Source organism: Schistocerca serialis, chromosome 4 (genome assembly GCF_023864345.2).
Source record: "Schistocerca serialis cubense isolate TAMUIC-IGC-003099 chromosome 4, iqSchSeri2.2, whole genome shotgun sequence".
Classification (NCBI taxonomy): Eukaryota; Metazoa; Arthropoda; class Insecta; order Orthoptera; family Acrididae; genus Schistocerca; species Schistocerca serialis.
The window spans coordinates 1,559,074-1,579,107 of record NC_064641.1 but is presented as its reverse complement, the minus strand read 5'-3'; the positions used below and the strand labels follow the sequence as shown (position 1 = coordinate 1,579,107).

Below are 20,034 nucleotides of genomic sequence, written 5' to 3'. Positions count from 1 at the left end.
TTGCGTAGTAATCACCTTACAGACCTTTCACAGTCGATGCAGTTGTCTATAATGAAGCACTGTCTGGAAAAACTGCACAAATATTGAGATATTCGTAAGATTTCAGTTTCGCAGAAAGATTCGTAATTTGGTTTAAAATTTCAGAAGTAGAAAGTTATCAACTTCACAAATCTAAAAAACATAGTGTCGTTTGACTGCAGTGTCGGTGAGTCACAAATGGATTGGTCAACTCTTTGAAACACCTGCGTAAAACAAATCTGTAACGATATGAAATGGAACTATCATTTATGCCCAGTCATAGGTAAAAGATTTAATATTCTTCGGTTCATTCTTAGAATGTTGGCAAAATGTTATATCTGTCAATGAAATGTCTTAGAAAACTCTCGTGGACACATAATAGAATATTGGTATTGCTAAATAGGAATAACGAGATATTTGAACGTATACGAGCAACGCGAGTTGTCACAGTTTTAAAAAGTTCGTTTGTGTGGCCATCCTCCGCAGCAAGCAAGGTGCTAGAACACAAGACGCCTATTATCCTGTGAAAGCTTGCTCACCAAGATTACAAGATTAATAACAGGTTTTGTGTGAGTGATCTAGGAATACGCTGCAACTCCCTATGTATCGCATCAGTAAGGATCACATTCTCACACACACACACACACACACACACACACACACAAGATTAAACAAATTACAGCACGCGCAGAGGCGTTTAAACAATCAATTTTCTTGCTCAGCATACATGGCTGGAGTGGGAGTAGCCTCCATGCCCCTCTGTCTTTTATTTCCAGTACGATTTCCTTTGCTTTCTCAGAAAGACACTAAGAAACCTTGTTGGCACCAAGACCTGGTGAAAGTCTTTCAAACTGAACGCCATTTCGATGACTCCGGTGTGTTTAAAACCAACGGCCCCTGCTGCTACTGTGATTACAGATATTTCGGTTATTTTTGCTTTTACTCCTGTTCTGTAATTATCGTCGTCTGTTTTCGTTGCCGCTACAACATTCATGACATCTTTGTGCTCACACACTGTATCTCTTTCTTATACCTTGAAGAGGTTCCCTTTTTCCTCCTTCCTTTTTTATTTTCACCACACTGTGTACAGTTATTTTAAGTGACAATTATACTGGAATGGCAATTATACATACATTTTCAACTATATACAGGGAGATGAAAAATGGTCTGAAGACTTTGTAAAAGTGCTGCAGGGTAGTTTGTGCTGAGAAATAATCGTTACGAAAAAAATTAGATAAATTCTGCCGATTTAATTAACATTGCCGTTAGCAGAGTGAGTCGTTCAGCTTGGAAATTCAGTCACTTGCACGGGCTAAACTGTGGTAATGAACAAACATTTGCGTGCCCGTGAATTACCACTTGTTCAAATGCTCATTACCAGCTAAAATGTGTCTCTTTCGAAACTGATAGGCTTCAGTTACAAAAAACAAAAACACAAAAAAAACGTAGAACGCGTTTGGTGACACTGTCTCTGGCAGGCTGCTTGAATTTGAACGCACAAAGAGCTGACTGGCTAACTTCAGTGCTAATGAAATCGCAAATGGTGCAATTTGTCGAAATTTTTCATGACAATTACGTTTCAGCACAGCATAACCTGCAACACCCTTACAATATTTTAGACTATTTCTCATCACCATTCACATATAGTTGTCATTTAAAATAAATATATAGACCATGATGAAAATAAAAAAGGGAAGTGGGAAACGTAAACCTCTTGAGGGTATAAGACAGAGGTACACTGTGAGACCGCCACCGTGGGTCGTGTGTTTTATAAGGGTCAACAAAGAAAGCGAGGGTAATTTTAGAACAGGAGTAAAAGTAGAAGAGCCAAAATATTGATATCCACAGTAGCATTGGCTTTCTGGGCAAGCCAACGAAATCGTACTTAAAATGAAACACAGAGAAGGTATGAAGACAACTCAGCTCTGAGTCTGCGTTCAAGATAAACAAAACGATGATAGATGGCCGGCCGAAGTGGCCGTGCGGTTAAAGGCGCTGCAGTCTGGAACCGCAAGACCGCTACGGTCGCAGGTTCGAATCCTGCCTCGGGCATGGATGTTTGTGATGTCCTCAGGTTAGTTAGGTTTAACTAGTTCTAAGTTCTAGGGGACTAATGACCTCAGCAGTTGAGTCCCATAGTGCTCAGAGCCATTTGAACCATTTGATGATAGATGCATAAAGAAAGATTCTTATGATAAATTAACAGCGAGCAGTTTAGTAATCTGGTGTCACGGATAATTTGGACTGTGTAACGCAAAGAATATATGAAGAGCACACTGGAACATGTGAAGAAACTGTTACCTTCTCTTGGCTAGGCGAGAGAACTTGTTACGAAAAATTTACTGTTGTCTAACAACAGACAAAGAAAGATGGTTCGAAAACCACATTTTGACTACAGCATTGCATTTAATTGCAACATTCATAAAACATGTTATTTTTACACAGGAAACAATGTTTTACGTTGGATGATTTTTGAAACGTTTTTCATGAAATTCACAACAACCAACAATGTACTGAAAACGTTAAACGACCTAAAAAAGGGATACGATTACCACTCACCCAGAGTTGTTGGGCCACCGTAAGAGATTGTGAAAAGATTTGGAGTAGATTTTCACTTGGTGTACGGAATGGCAGCTCTTTCTATGTGTCAGTGAGTGTAAGGTGACGCCACAGGAAACAGAAAGGATCCACAGCATGTGATTACAAGACTATTGAGCACTTCATATCGTTTAATTATTTAGGAGTAATTCTAAGAAGAAATACGAAATGGGACGATCACGTAAATTAGCATTAGGGGATGCGAATGGAAGGCTCAGATGTATTGGAAGGGTTCTGGGGAAGTACAGTGCATCTTCAAACGAAATTACTTACAAGATCCTACAGTTCAGGAGTATTGCTACAACGTCCTTATCAAGTGGGCATGACAAGAGATAGCGGACGAGTTCAGAGGCTTGCTGCCAGGAATGTTATAAAGCAGCTGAGACTCAGCATATGGTGTAACAGAGATACACGGGGATCTTAAACAGCAAGCCCTGGATGAATGACGACGTAGTTCTCACGAGACACTTGATGGTTAAATTTAGAGAAGCTGTAACCGCAGAAAACTGTGCTCCCATTCTCCTGCTACCACGAGTAACGTGGCATGTAAATGCATCTTAGCAGTGGTAGTGCAACCGACAACAGTGACATGAAATAGGAGTTACTGAACACAGTTTCCGACATTTTTCACCGCAAAAAATGTAGTAAGTATCCTAGAATTCGAATCAGGAACAGCTGACAACTTAAATATTTTGGAAGCACTTACCTTCGGCTTAGCGTAGTAACGTAAGTCACTGAATAAAGGCAAATATTCCTTAAAAAAGCTCCACTTTTAGCACTCATACATAACAGATCGCTCGCTCGACCTTCCGTATTTAAAGTCTGTAAAGCTGACAGGTGGCACCATTACACAAGAAAGGAAACAGATGTAATTTGGAGAATTATAGATCAATATCAGTGAATCCGATTTCTTGCAGGACTTCGTATCACATACATTGATAAATATCCAGCATCGATTCACAAAATATTGTTCTCGTGAAACAGAACTGTATCCTTATTCACACGGACTACGAGTGCAATCAACAGGGAATCATAAGCTGATTCCATATTTCTGGACTTCCGGTACGCTTTGACACAGTTCCTCACGAGTTTCTTCAAACTACGAGTAGACTGCGAGCTTACGGAATATCGCAGCAGTAATGCAACTTGATTAGTGATTTCATTAAGTAAGGTCACAATTCATAGTGACTGATGGAAAGCTAATTAGTGAAAAGAAAGCTAAATACGGGTTCACCTCAGAAGCCTGGTTGGACCTCTAGTGTTCTTCATCTATATAACTACTTACGAGACAATCTGAACGCCTCTCTAGGATTGTTGGCAGATGATATCGGCGTTTACCGTCTATTGAATCATCAGAAGGTCAAAGAGAATTGCAGAATGATCGAAAACACGTCTACGTAGTTGGCTGATTGACAAGTGTCCCTGAACAATCAAAAGTGTGAGGTACTCCACATGAGTAGGGGAGAGTGTTGTTTCTAGGCACACTTTTGAGACTTTGCCTCTAGTCAGCAATGTAACACAGGTTTCATATATTTTCTTATTCAGGTTTCAAATCATGACATTCATTTTTTATGTTCTGTTTTTTTTAATTAGAAACATTACTTTGAAAAATTAAGGTTTTTCCAACTATAAAGATATCTTGCAAGGTACATCATCATCATGTACCTGGGAACAAATATTCTAGTGAAATTTAAAAGCGTTTTAATCGAGAATATATTGTTAAGGGTGTATTTTGTCGTCTATCTGGTACATTATTACTCTGATACACACCAATAAATCAGATTAAACAAAGTGAATTACAACTTAAATGCATTTTGGAATTGGAGCGATTGGGAAATAACAGAAATTCCCATTTTCAAGGTGGGTAAAACTGTTAAGACACTAACGAAACTCAAGCAGTTTGCGAATATCACGTGTTCTATGGTAAAAGATCTTCTTCTGTTTCAAGGTAGAAGATGTACACGACCGATGAAGTATGGCTTTACTGTCGACATGTTGTACAGCGAGTTTTAAAAATGTGTAGAATTTTACTTGCCATAAAATACGTAACAGAACAGTTAACAATGCATTCCAAATAGATTTAGAGTTAAATGTGCAGAACTCTAAATTTCGTACAAATGCTGCACAAAATGCAACCTCATGCGCTACAACAATAAAAACTGTAGAAAATGAGCAGAAAGTGCTTATAATAGCCACTTGAAAATCAGTCAGTAGACTGAAATAGCGACCAAAAAACAGCGTGTGTTCCTGGGTACACTAGCTTATAGGTACAACACTCTACTTAAAACATCCGTCATTTTTTGGTTTTGCTTTAAATCACTCAAACTTAACAGTTGACGATTCAAATAAATAGCTACTAATTAAAATTACGAACAACTTAAATTAGAAGTATGACAAAAATGTGTGGAAGGAGAACGAAGAGTGCGCTTTACTGGCGGAACACACAACATATCTAGTAAAGATATCGCCTACATTACGCTTGTCTGCCTTTTCTGTAGTGTTGATATGTGGTATGGGGTCCTTACGAGACACAACTGACGGATGATGTCGAAAAGGTTGAGAGAAGGGCAGCTCATTTTGCACTATCGCAAACTAGGGGAGAGAGAGTGACATATATTCTACGATATATGAGGGTGGCAATCATTATAATAAAGGCGTTTTCTTTCGGCGAGATCTTTTCCTACAATTTCAATCAATAACTTTCTCCTCCGAATGCAGAAAAATATTGTTGGCTCTCATCAACATATGGAGAAATGACCATCGTAATGAAACAAGAGAAAACATAGATCACACAGAAAATTTAGGCGTTAATTTTTGCCACATTTTATTCGAAAATGGTAAGCTAGAGACATACTGTGAATGTGGTTGTACAGGGTGGCAAAAATACCAGGCCGTGCTGAAAAGTTATGCTTCCGAATTCTTTGTGTGAGAGCTCTTAAAGCTCTTTAAGTAAAACATGCGTCATTGTGGTTCACTTTTTTTCTTTACTAGCTGCACGCGGCCACACTTTGCTGTGGCTCGGTCTCCTTAGCGGGGAAACGAAAGAAAAGTGAAATCACACGTTTTTAATATGTATGGGAATTGAATATATGAACTAATCTCCTTTTTACCCCTCCCCTGTCCATCTGCCACTCCCGCTTTCTTTGTCCATACTCTCCTTGCTCCCTTTCTCTCTGTCTACCACCTTCTCCTTTCTCTGCCCATGTTCTCCTCCACCACTCTTCCTCTCTGCCCATTCTCTCTCCTTCTGCCCTCTCTCTCATCTCTCCGCCCATCACCTCCTCTTCCCTTTCTCTCTCGATCGTTTTCTTTTCTCCTATCTCTCCATCTCATTCTGCCTCCTGTGTCTGTCCTTCACCTCTTTCCATTTTATATGTACAATTCCTCCCACCCCTCTGTCCATTTCGTCTTCGTCCCTCTGTCTGACCTTGAGCCTTGATTACTTTTACAGTAAATTGAGATTCTTAGTAGTATTCTAATCACAAAACAATAAATAAATAATAAGACTCCCTATTTGCTCACAACGTTTCACGAAGTCAACGTCGTGTCGAAATTTATAAAATGTCAGGCAAGAACTTTCGGAGAACCACGATATTGAAGAAACGAACATTAACATTTTTATTTCTATAGATGTGTACATATACATTTTTATTTGTATAGATGTGTACATATTTGCAGCCGTCTGTCGCTAGAGGCCTCGTAAATGTAGCGTTTAAAATGGAGTGTGTAATGTAACTACGTCCGTGCGTGAGAAACAAGTTCAAAATGGTTGAAATGGCTCTGAGCACTATGGGACTTAACATCTTAGGTCATAAGTCCCCTAGAACTTAGAGCTACTTAAACCTAACTAACCTAAGGACATCACACACATCCATGCCCAAGGCAGGATTCGAACCTGCGACCGTAGCAGTCCCGCGGTTCCGGAATGAAGCACCTAGAACCGCACGGCCACCGCAGCCGGCTGAGAAACAAGTGCTGTGGCGGGATTTCGAATTCGAGGAGTTGGTTCACACATGAAGCGGCCTCCCTTAGAGTATGACTTCAATAGACGACACACGAGCGCTGCGAAATTTGCAACAATGGTCGACGCCTTGGATTCGCTTTCACCGATCAGCCTCCGTACAGTCCCGACTTGGCGCCATCCGATCTCCATCTGTTTTCAAAACTCAAAGAATATTTTCGAGGACTTCAGCTTGGTAGTGATGAATTGGTGCAAACAGAGGTGAATTTGTGGCTCCGTTAAGAAAATGAAACATGCTACAGTGACGGTTTCAACAGACTGGTTCCTCGTCGGGAGAAATGTACTGGTAACCGGGGTGACAATGTCGAGAAATGTGTAGACGAGAAGAATAAATAGGCAGAATGCTGGTGACCTTTGTTTTGCTTAAAAATGTTTAAGAGTTTCTGGTAAAAAACTCTAAGGCATTACTTTTCAGCACGCCCTAGTAAAACTGCCCCCAAAAGTATTCCATGCGCATTAAGACAGACAGGCCAAGAGACTTGCCGCAGTGGTAACACCCGTTACCGTTAGATCACAGAAGTTAAGCGCTGTGGGGCTTGGCCACAACTTAGATGGGTAACCGTCCGGTCTGCGGAACGCCATTGGCAAGCGGGCTGCACTCAGCGCTGGCGAGGACAATCGAGGGGGTACTTGACTCAGCAGTAGCGGCTCTGGTCACGAAAACTGACAACGGCCGGGAGAGCGGTGTGCTGGCTGACCACATGCCCTCCACATCCACATGCAGTGTCAGCTGTGGACTGAGGAGCACACGGCAGTCGGTCGGTACCGTAGGTCCTTCAAGGCCTGTTCGGACGGGGACAGTCAGCCCAGCCTAGTCTTAATGTGCATGTAATATCCTCCAGTGCTATTCTATTTTGTGCACCCTGTATGCCAAACACGTTAGTGTGAATTGCAGTGCAATGATGTAGACGTACATGTAGGAGTCAACATGAGGGAACATGTGATTAGCACAGGACAGAAGGTGGTTAACACTGGCGTGGTGTGGCGCGCGCTGTGCAGTGTACAGTGTGTCGTCTGCCACGTGACGAGGAACCGTCCTCGCGTCTTACTTTGCGCCTCAGCAGGTGCCGCGCTCACAGCGCAGCGCCGGCGGCCACACAGACAGACACAGACAGACAGACACACACACACAGACAGACACACAGACAGACAGACACACACACAGACACACACACAGACAGACAGACAGACACACACACAGGCAGACAGACAGACAGACACACACACAGACAGACAGACAGACACACACAGACAGACACACAGACACACAGACAGACAGACAGACAGACGTACCCGTCGATGAGCGGCACCTCGCGCAGGATGCGGCGGACCACCTGGAGCCGGGCCTCCAGCAGCCGCGAGGAGCGCAGCTCCAGGGCCAGCGGGACGCCGACGCCGACGCCGAGCGCCGCCGCCACGATCAGCAGCCCGCACAGCGCCAGCCACTGCTTGTAGTCCAGCTCCAGCACTGCGGACAAGCACAAAGCCACCGCCACCGGTCACCACCAGGGGTCCAGAGAGTCCGAGCTATAACGTCTCTCAAAAAAGAAACGCAGATGTTTTGTAATTAGACATGCCTCACTCAAGGAGCGCAAGTGCATATAAGTTTCTTTCTTATTTACACTACTGTTCATTAAAATTGCTACACCACGAAGATGACGTGCTACAGACGCGAAATTTAACCGACAGGAAAAGATGCTGTGATATGCAAATGATTAGCTTTTCAGAACATCCACAGAACGTTGGCACCGCTGGCGACACCTACAACGTGCTGATACGAGGAAATTTTCCAACCGACTTCCCATACACAAACAGCAGCTCACCAGCGTTGCCTGGTGAAACGTCGTTGTGATGCCTCGTGTAAGGAGGAGAAATGCGTACCATCACGTTCCCGACTTTGAAATAGGTCGGGTTGTAGCCTATCGCGATTGCGGTTTATCGTATCGCGACATTGCTGCCCGCGTGGGTCGACATCCAATGACTGTTAGCAGAATATGGAATCGGCGGGTTCAGGAGGGTAATACGGAACGCCGTGCTGGATCCCAACGGCCTCGTACCACCAGCAGTCGAGATGACAGGCATCTTATCTGCATGGCTGTAACGGATCGTGCAGCCACGTCTCGATCCTTGATTCAAGAGATGGGGACGTTTGCAAGACAACAACCATCTGCACGAACACTTCCGCAACGTTATTACGGCCAGAGGTGGTTGTTCTGGGTACTGATTTTTCAGGATCTATGCACCCAAATTGTGTGAAAATGTAATCTCCGTGAATACGGGCAATTTGGTATTACTTCCGTTTTTATCTGTCAAATACACTACTCTCCAAACTTAAGTAATATAATGCATTAATTACTCGGTGGAAACGAACGAAGTGCGGGACCGTTCTGCCAGAAGTCTCGCAGTCGTTCACAGAGTGTTGGATGTCATATAGCGTGAGGTGAGAGTGGTCACAGCGCCAAATCATGTTGGCTCCACAACACGATGCAATTGACGGAACGAGAACAGATAGTGTGTGTCCATCGGCGAGCAGTTATGGTACAATATGGTGGTGGTCTTTATTGGATGACTTCATTCTTGAAACAATCATCGGTAAACTGTACGAAGGACGAGTGTGGCTCGGCTGTTTGATATTGCTAACAGCATTTTGTCACACGCCTTAGGAGCGTTCTGAGTCAGTCACTACTGCACGAAGAATAGGACGTGGTCAACCGCGGTCAACCACAGCAGCAGATGAGGGGTACATTGTGCAGTAGGCTAGAAAGTACCAGCGTCAAACAGCGGATGCAGCTATAACCGCGTTTAACAGACCTGCAACGCAAACAGTCTCACGTTCCAAAGTGGTATGGACACTACATGGCAGAAGTCTCCCAGCCTGGAGACCACTACGAGTACTTTGCGTTTCTTTCACACCAGCACATCGGTGGAAGAATTTCTGATGTTGCCATGAGCATAGAGACAGCACCATCGAGGAGTGAAGTCAGGTGTTCCTCCTGGGTAAGAGCAGCTTCAGCCTGAGCAGAATCATGTGCTCTTCCTCATTGAGAGCACCTTCAGCATGAGCAGACTAATGTGCTCTTTCTGGGTGAGAGCAGCTTATGCCTGAGCAGAGTAACGTGCTCTTCCTGTGTGAGATCTGTTTCCGTCTGAGCAGTAGTTCTAGACATGCTCTGTTATGGCGAGAGGATGAAACACGTAAAACACCTTTGAACATTGTCGAACATGATCGTTTCGGTCCAGGAGACTACACGGGGGTAATCTTTCTGCGTGGAGACTAGTAGGAGTACTGATGCAGGAGTTATGTTGTGGGCAGGCACTGTGTTGCAGGGACCAACTGATCTCCAAGTCTTTGAACACAGTACAGGCCGGCCGAAGTGGCTGTGCGGTTCTAGGCGCTGTAGTCTGGAACCGCGAGACCGCTACGGTCGCAGGTTCGAATCCTGCCTCAGGCATGGATGTGTGTGATGTCCTTACGTTAGTTAGGTTTAAGTAGTTCTAAGTTCTAGGGGACTGACCACATCAGATGTTGAGTCCCATAGTGCTCAGAGCCATTTGAACCATTTGAACACAGTACACTCACCTGCGAACGTTATTGTGACACTGTACTCCTTCCCAGTGTGCGTCTTTTCAGGTGTACTTTCTGCCCTGCTTCGTCTTCATGCATGATAATGCGCGGTCGCATCTAATTGTACCTGAGGAGGAGCTCTTGGTACAGGAGGATATCCGGCAAATAGACTGGTCTGCCCGCCTATTTCCCTGACTTGACTTCCATGGAGAACGTGTGGAACGCGTTGGAGAGAGGTACTGCAGCGCTTTCACATGCTCCAACTCCCATCCAGCGGTTGTCAACCGTGCCAGTGTAGGAAGGTAACGCCCTCCCACGAGAGGTCCTCGCCAACTCCTGTGCCCAAGTCCTGTGGCCAGCGTGGCAGCACGTCGCAGGACTTGCACTGCCCTCTGTGGTGATCACAAACCCTGGTAACAACCACGTCCTGCCTTTTGTAATGTCCAAGACACCAGCATGAATTTCAGTGACTGCAGTGAAATTATTGTCTTCGAATAAAAGTGTTATTTCTGTTCGTTTCCTTGCGTATTTCTTGCACTCACTTTCTGTCCTGTACTGTACTAAGAGTTCTTTCCATGTATCATCCAAGCTTGATAGAGCTATGTTATGTGGTAGCGACACATCATGCGAAAGCTACTTTCGTCCTTAACGTTTGCACACCAGGGTATTTTGTGACTCGCCAACTGTTGCAAGTTACAATTTCTTCCAACAACCGAGGTTGGACTAAGCAGCATACTCACCAAACGGAGAGAGTCCGCCAGCAAATTCCACCAGCTGTCTACAGAGGTCACTAGAAGACCGATAACTATGTTTCACGTCACGCATCACATGGGACAACTAATGCTGAGCTTGGTATTACTGCACACTAGAACGGAAGTCGCGGTCCGCCGCTGAACCAGGAAAATTCCTGCTGTCGCCGGAACCACTCCATCTTCATCGCAGCTCATCTGTCCGAAGAGGAATCCATTATTCTTCGGCAACCCACGATTATGGAAGCGCTTACACTGCGTTAATGACCGTATTGTGTTCCAATTGGACGTAGCCTCAGAGTGGGACTGTCAGAAGCCCGGAATGTTAACAGTCATGACTTTCCCGACTGAGGGTACAGGTTTGAATGTTTTCTTCGGAGAATAGGTGTTGTGGCGCCACCCCATGTATTGTCATTTCCTTTCCGTTCTGTTTCTTTCTTCGTGTTCTGTCAGGCAGCGAGTCACCCAGCGGGCAAACACCTTAGATTACGTCAACTCGTGGACGAGTATGTCATAAATGTCCAGTTGTGCAGCAAGGCTTTTCATTACGATCCGTCGATCATCTCGAATGAGAGTGTCCGCACGTCCCACCATTTCAGGACTGACAGCCGTGTGCGGCCGACCGGTACGCGGGAGGTCCGCTAGGTACGCGCGACTTTGTTGCGATGATGATAGACGCCTCGCCAGACGACTCACCGTGCTTTCGTTCACTGCTAAGTTTCCACAGACATTCTGCAACAGTCTATCAGTACCTGCGATCCTCTGGTTTTCCATGAAAAAAAAAGAAAGGTCTCAATGACAGCTCTCTTCTTGGAATGAACCCCCGTTAATGACTCCATCTTCATGGTTACGTATAGCGCCGTTACCTATCGGAACTACGAGGGTGAGTCAAATGAAAACCTTAAATATTTTTTAAAAATATCATTTATTGTGCAGAAGTGGTGCAAAGCTGTATCACTTTTCAACATAATCTCACCCACGCTCAATGCAAGTCCTCCAGCGCTTACAAAGTGCATAAATTCCTTTAGAAAAGAAATTCTTTTGCTAGTCCGCGCAACCACTCGTGCACCGCGCGGCGTACCTCTTCATCAGAACGGAACTTCTTTCCTCCCGTTGCGCCTTTTAGTGGTTCAGACATATGGAAATCACTTGGGGCAAGGTTGGTGTGTATGGTGGATGAGGAAGACCCTCAAAATGCAGGTCTGTGATTGTTGCCACTGTTGTACGGGCAGTGTGGGGCCTTGCATCGTCATGTTGCAAAAGGACACCTGCTGACAGCAATCCACGTCGCTTTCATTTGATTGCAGGCCGCAGATGATTTTTTAGGAGATCTGTGTATGATGCACTGGTGACAGTGGTCCCTCTAGGCATGTAATGCTCCAGAATGACGCCTTTTTCGTCCCAAAAGAGTCAGCATAACCTTCCCTGCTGATGGTTCTGTTCGAAACATCTTTGGTTTTGGTCATGAGGAATGGCGCCATTCCTCGCTCGCTCTCTTCGTTTCCGGTTTCTGGAGGTGACCCAGGTTTCGTCCTTTGTAACGATTCTTGCAAGGAAGCCATCAACTTCTCGTTCAAAGCGCCAAAGAAGTTCTTCACAAACATTAACACGTCGTTCTCTCATTTCAGGAGTCAGCTGCCGTGGCACTCATCTTGCAGACACTTCGTGAAACTGGAGCATATCATGCATAATGTGGTGTGTTGGCCCATGACTAATCTGTAAAGATGCTGAAAGTCATTCAGTGTCACTCGTCGGTTTTCCTTCACTATGGGTTCAACTGCTGCAATGTTCTGCGGAGTCACTACTCTTTATGCCTGACCTGGACGAGGAGCATCTTCCGTTGAAGTCACACCATTTGTGAACTTCCTAATCCATTCGCCGACTTTCTGCTGTGACAAATATGCATCACCGTACTGAACCCTTATTCGTCGATGAATTTCAATAGGTTTCAGACCTTCACTACGAAAAAATCAAATGACAGAACGCTGTTCTTCCCTGGTACAAGTCGCAAGTGGGGCGGCCATCTTTATACTGATACTGCGACGGTAAGTGTGCATCTGCACTATGCTACCACCTACAGGCCATTATGCATGCTGTTTGTAGCACGCCTACCAACTTACAGGATAACGGCGCAAAATTTCGATTTGTTATTACAAATTTAAGGTTTTCATTTGACTCACCCTCGTACATGAGACCATATGGGCTGAAACGAGAATAATCCACCATGTCCCCCAACAAATTCCTTATTTTTTCAACCAAAACTGTGTTGCAGTACTAATTGGTGGGCCTTTATAGAATGACCGAGGAGGACAACAAAATGTACAGATTTGAAGAAGCATTGTTTGCGCGCGTCAGTGTGGAGCTTCCGATAAGCAATCGTTCTCTGCAGCATTATGTGCCGGGTAAGTGGATTAAGGACGGTGAAGACCCAACGTAGTTTAATAAGAAAATTCCGAAAATGCTGATAACATAGAGTACGGCAGTCTCAGTTCAAAAAAGTATGCAGGAATGTTTACAGGTAACAGTTTGCAGAAATTCATGCGTCTATTAAAAGATCGCTCTCGGAAGTATGTAGCAGCTTTTGCCGTTTCGAGTTTTGTCTCCTGTTACGGTTTTTTTTTATAAGGATTTAGCATCTGATTGGTCAATCTCTTTGAGTATTGTTTTTCTTTTTTATTTAGGGTTGGTCAAATTATGCGCATTCCCCAGGGAACACAATAAGTGACTCGTCAGTTCCTTCAAAGAAGTGGCAGACAGCGGCAATGTGTTTTGAACAACAACTGATTTTGGTCTACCTACACGAAATTCATTGCCAGCGAAAACATTATAACGACTAAACTCTGCAAATGAAATTGCGAAAAACATTCTGTGACATCATTGGATTGATTGCCAGAAGATGAACGAAGAAACTCGAGGCATTCATAATGACATAAGACTACACGAGAAATTTCTATCATTTCCATACTTTCCTTAAACGCTCACTGTAATCAAATTCGTCGGCCATTGTTTCAACAGTAACATGGGACAAGTATTACAACAACAGTTAGGTCGCACAATAGTTGCGCCATCTACTGTAAAAAAGCGAAATGCCACTCTCGTAACTACAAGACCCATTTGCGTCGATGATTATAAAACTTCACACCTTAACTCGCAATGCAAATATTCTTCTGCTCATCTGTTTCAGACCTGTATCACAAGAAGCATGGAATGCATACTGGCGTAACGCCTCATGTATCAAAAATCTTGATGGTGAGTAGGAATTAGTTAGTCTAAAACTTGCACACTGAACCCCATGGCGTTCTCTCATAGCGCACCCCATCAGGCTGACCACACAGCACACTAAGGGGCCACGACAAAGGCCTCGCTGCGACCCCCCACTCACTCCTGGGCACTCTATGGACAGCCATTACCACGTCATCAAAGCGGACAAAAGACTGCCGATAATGACATTAATTTTGAAAAGGTGATCGAAGAGGTGACGGCTACACGGAACGTCGTCCAAGGTACAGCAGTAGGTCATCAAACTCCTTGTTTCTTACGTGTCCACGGACTTACCAGCAAGGATTCTCATTAGGTTCTAGTACAACATGTCACACCCAAGTGACTGTCTAGTAATAATAAACCAATGTGGTGTAAATCCAAACGCGAGAGGATTCATATCTTAGGAATAAATAGAATATGTAAGCGAGATGCAGACATATACCTGTTAACCACAAAACAGGACAACAATGTACGAAAACATTGTGACTTACACATGCTTCAAAGAGCCAAGGTTCAGTTATGTGATGTGGCTCGGAAGAAGCTGTATGTTTTGGCTCCTTACCATAAAGTATGTCATTTCGTTATATTTGGGCAACAAGATGGAAGTTCAAATCATGATGACTAGTATCATTAATAAAAGGCTTAAACACTACAACACAGCTGCTCTTAATTATCCCTTCAGTTATTTCTGCAATATTAATATTACTTTCTGTATATAAAACCATGTATTTCAATGTTTTGTTAGTACGTATCATCAACTGAATATCTATAATGTACATTTGCAACGAAACATTGTAATTTTTCAAAAATATAAATGTTTTCCTTATTGTAAACCAAAACTGTACTGGTCTGAATTGCTATCTTAAACTACGCGTGTCTGTGTTGTCATCCTGAACAATGCACGTGATGTAAATACGGGAACTCTATCTGATTAAATGAGTCACCAAAAGTATTTGAAATTGTATAACTGTATTTCAATAGATATTTACCAAAATTAACAGAAAACCCAAAAGGCAAAATAATCAGAAAACTTAAAACTTTGTGCTAATTGTTCTGTGAAATTCTTGTATTGTGCAGTGCAGTGAGTAGCGATAAAAAACCTGACGTCACAGTTTGTGACTTGCAATTCCATCACAAAAAACTAACAGAATAACCATTGTAAGTAAACTACCAACCGAATCTGAAAGTATAAATAACGAAAAAGTTTATACTGAAATGGCCTGTGAATTTACGTAAGCAATCTGACACTAAAAAGCTCGAGCGTTCAACGATCCATAAGCATATGTGACACTGCACTGTAAGAACAAAACTGTCTGCATAAATGTTATTTTAAACTGAATTTTACCTAAACTGAAACTGATGATAAATTGGAAATTCTATACCTAACTTTGAATGGTTTAACTGTAACCTGACAGTAATGCGAAACTGGCCATAACTAATTTTCGTGACTTATTTGTGGTAACGGAAATGTACTACTGCTCAAAGTGATGAACATAAAAAATGCAGCCCAGCAGCAAAGTACTAAGATAAAGAAAACCTTGCACAGAGCAATGCAAGGACGTGCAACTGCTCTAAGCGAATCTGTTTCAGCCGCTGTGTTCCGCTGAGTGCAATGCGGCTACACACATAACCAGAAAAAATCTGTCGTGAGGAGTCGGTGGTACAGTTTAAACTTACTACATGACTAAAAAGAAGCTAACCTTTTTTTAAAGAACTGTACGCAGACTTCCTGGCAGATTAAAACTGTGTTCCGGACCGAGACTCGAAGTCGGGAACTTTGCCCTTCGCGGGCAGGTGCTCTACAACTGAGCTACCCAAGCACGACTCACGACCCGTCCTCGCAGCTTCAGTTCCGCCAGAACCTCGTCTCCTACGTTCTAAACTCCACAGAAACTTTCCTGCACACCTTGCAGAACTAGCATTCCTTTCGTCCAGGAGTGATAGTTCTGCGAGGCCTGCAGGAGTGGAGACGAGATATTGGCGGAACTGAAGCTGCGAGGACGGGTCGTGAGTCGTGCTTGGGTAGCTCAGATGGCAGAGCACCTGCCCGCGAAGGGCAAAGGCCCTGACTTCGAGTCTCGATCCGGCACACAGTTTTAACCTGCCAAAAAGTTTCATATCACCGCACACTCCTCTTCTAAATATCATTCTGGAACAACACTGAGAATGATAAAACTTGTCTGACTATTAAAATAATTGATTGGCGACTCCACAGAGTTCTGTGTGCACAACGACCATATACGTGAAATTAGAAGGAAGGTCACCGTTACGCCGTAATTTTGATGGTTTATTGACAGCAAAATAGATTTTCAATCACATAGTGATTATCTTCAGTGCTGTAGTGTACAAATTAAACTCATAGGCACTGGTGACAAGTTATTATCAGTAACCAAAGCTATGAAACGATCACAATAAATCAGAGTTATTCTCATCGTTTCACAGCTTTAGACAGCATCTGCTTGGGCAACTTGCATGAGATACGCAGAAAACTGCAAGATGAAGAGTACAACAGGGAAATTGGCAGGGGCCCGGATATGGAACCATTCGTCATAAACCTTGCGGAGTCTGATTCATGTACGTCAGATAGAGAAGACGATGGAGTGGGTCTCTTGCTGTTAAGTATGTAAATACAAATTACTGCTACTCATGACTTCCTGTGAGTGTGCCTACAGCAGCATAAAAAATTATTAGTAGCTCAAGTTTCATCTTTGACTTCGTAACGATACTGTTTCCTTCATAAAACATATTTCGTTCAAGTAAGTAGACATACTATAACGCCGTAGCAGGTTGCACAATGAAAGAAAATTAGCTTATACTAGCACATTAAACGATCTGTTTCTGATATTCTATTGGTCACAAATTATTAAAAATTGAAAACTTTTTAAATGTATTCGATCACTGTGGGTGCCTAATGTAAGCAACGCGAAAATTCGTTAGATTAACGAAACAAATCCTTGTCGTTCAAAAGACGTAACATTAAATAGACATTATTTAAAGAAAGAATGAAGCCGCTTCATGATTACTGACAAAATAGTGTGTGTATCCCCTTGGGATTGAAGCTCTTCCGTCTGTGTTTGATTTACAAATATACTTTGCTTTTGGAAGGGATCCACCTTGACCAAAACACAATTGTTTCTTTTTGTGCTATCACCGAGAGACGTTTCGTTGAGGTTTCTTCATCATGGCTGGGCTTTCATTTGCTTTCTGTTACGTAATAGGAAAAATATTTGTTATTACTTACATATATATAAATTAGAGTTTTTAAGAAAGTTTTTACAAATCTGAAAGCAGCATGAAGATTTGCATATGTACCTTGTCACCACATACCGTGGTTTTCCTGTTTTTTTTTTTATGCTTTTGTTTACAGCTGCTTTACTTTCAGGGTCTGTCGTCTTCAACCATATAGAATTTAATGTAGAGAAATTATCTATCTCTATATTTTATACGAATGGGAATGTTGTGTTTGAGTTCAATATTAATATAATACTGTGTGGAACGATTCTCGTTACTAAGAATGCAGTTGTTAAAGTTCATCGTGGAACGATGTTTATGCAAGCGCGACGCCAGCTGTATGACTGCGTGAACTGACGGAAGGAAACTGGCAGCATCGCAACGTACCTTCACAGTCTCTCTCTGCGCAGAAAGCGCGACGCACCCGCCTTTGTAGCTGCTGTCCAGTCTAGCATAGTCAAGACGCGACGGACAGAATAGATAAGTGAAATCGCACAGTGGCCTAGCTAGGACGAAAGGTGGTCGGACTTGCGTGCAAGGTGGAGTGTGTTGTCGGTGTGGTTTCTAAAGTATAGTGTGGTAGTGCGACTACTTAAAAACGAGGATATATCTGGGTCTCAGTTCATGTTGAAATCTAGAGGATTTGGCACATGAAATAGTGAAAGAAAAGTACTGTGTGGACAACGTTAATGCAATTTGCTCTTAATAGGAAGAAAAGCCTTTTGCCGATTATTGTAACGATTACGCCGTATCACCTGCATCTCACCACAATATATGACTGTGCCACTTAGCAGTGTCGTTTTGTTAAAGGTTTGCCAGTATCGTAGAACCATCTAAAGTGGACATCATAATATCTTCTTTGAACTGTAATTACATCTACATCTACATTTATTCTCCGCAAGCCACTCAACGGTGTGTGGCGGAGGGCACTTTACGTGCCACTGTCATTACCTCCCTTTCCTGTTCCAGTCGCGTATGGTTCGCGGGAAGAACGACTGTCTGAAAGCCTCCGTGCGCGCTCGAATCTCTCTAATTTTACATTCGTGATCTCCTCGGGAGGTATAAGTAGGGGGAAGCAATATATTCGATACCTCATCCAGAAACGCACCCTCTCGAAACCTGGCGAGCAAGCTACACCGCGATGCAGAGCGCCTCTCTTGCAGAGTCTGCCAATTGAGTTTGTTAAACATCTCCGTAACGCTATCACGGTTACCAAATAACCCTGTGACGAAACGCGCCGCTCTTCTTTGGATCTTCTCTATCTCCTCCGTCAAACCGATCTGGTACGGATCCCACACTGATGGGCAATACTCGAGTATAGGTCGAACGAGTGTTTTGTAAGCCACCTCCTTTGTTGATGGACTACATTTTCTAAGGACTCTCCCAATGAATCTCAACCTGGTACCCACCTTACCAACAATTAATTTTATATGATCATTCCACTTCAAATCGTTCCGTACGCATACTCCCAGATATTTTACAGAAGTAATTGCTACCAGTGTTTGTTCCGCTATCATATAATCATACAATAAAGCATTCCTTCTTTCTATGTATTCCCAATACATTACATTTGTCTATGTTAAGGGTCAGTTGCCACTCCCTGCACCAAGTGCCTATCCGCTGCAGATCTTCCTGCATTTCGCTACAATTTTCTAATGCTGCAACTTCTCTGTATACTACAGCATCATCCGCGAAAAGCCGCATGGGACTTCCGACACTATCTACTAGGTCATTTATATATATTGTGAAAAGCAATGGTCCCATAACACTCCCCTCTGGCACGCTAGAGGTTACTTTAACGTCTGTAGACGTCTCTCCATTGACAACAACATGCTGTGTTCTGTTTGCTAAGAACTCTTCAATCCAGCCACACAGCTGGTCTGATATTCCGTAGGCTCTTACTTTGTTTATCAGGCGACAGTGCGGAACTGTATCGAACGCCTTCCGGAAGTCAAGAAAAATAGCATCTACCTGGGAGCCTGTATCTAATATTTTCTGGGTCTCATGAACAAATAAAGCGAGTTGGGTCTCACACGATCGCTGTTTCCGGAATCCATGTTGATTCCAACATAGTAGATTCTGGGTTTCCAAAAACGACATGATACTCGAGCAAAAAACATGTTCTAAAATTCTACAACAGATCGACGTCAGAGATATAGGTCTATAGTTTTGCGCATCTGCTCGACGACCCTTCTTGAAGACTGGGACTACCTGTGCTCTTTTCCAATCATTTGGAACCTCCCGTTCCTCTAGAGACTTGCGGTACACGGCTGTTAGAAGGGGGGCAAGTTCATTCGCGTACTCTGTGTAGAATCGAATTGGTATCCCGTCAGGTCCAGTGGACTTTCCTCTATTGAGTGATTCCAGTTGCTTTTCTATTCCTTGGACACTTATTTCGATGTCAGCCATTTTTTCGTTTGTGCGAGGATTTAGAGAAGGAACTGCAGTGCGGTCTTCCTTTGTGAAACAGCTTTGGAAAAAGGTGTTTAGTATTTCAGCTTTACGCGTGTCATCCTCTGTTTCAATGCCATCATCATCCCGGAGTGTCTGGATATGCTGTTTCGAGCCACTTACTGATTTAACGTAAGACC

The 20,034-nt window shown here is 43.3% G+C and overlaps 1 protein-coding gene across 1 annotated transcript in view; it reads right to left on the bottom strand.

Moving 5' to 3' along the window:
* Positions 1-20,034, bottom strand: part of LOC126473635 (dipeptidase 1-like) — a 1,495,347-nt gene that overhangs the window by 702,629 nt on the left and 772,684 nt on the right. The window contains exon 5 of the mRNA XM_050100820.1: positions 7,931-8,105. Within this exon, the coding sequence (XP_049956777.1) occupies positions 7,931-8,105 (175 nt within the window). The remainder of the gene's footprint in view (positions 1-7,930; positions 8,106-20,034) is intronic.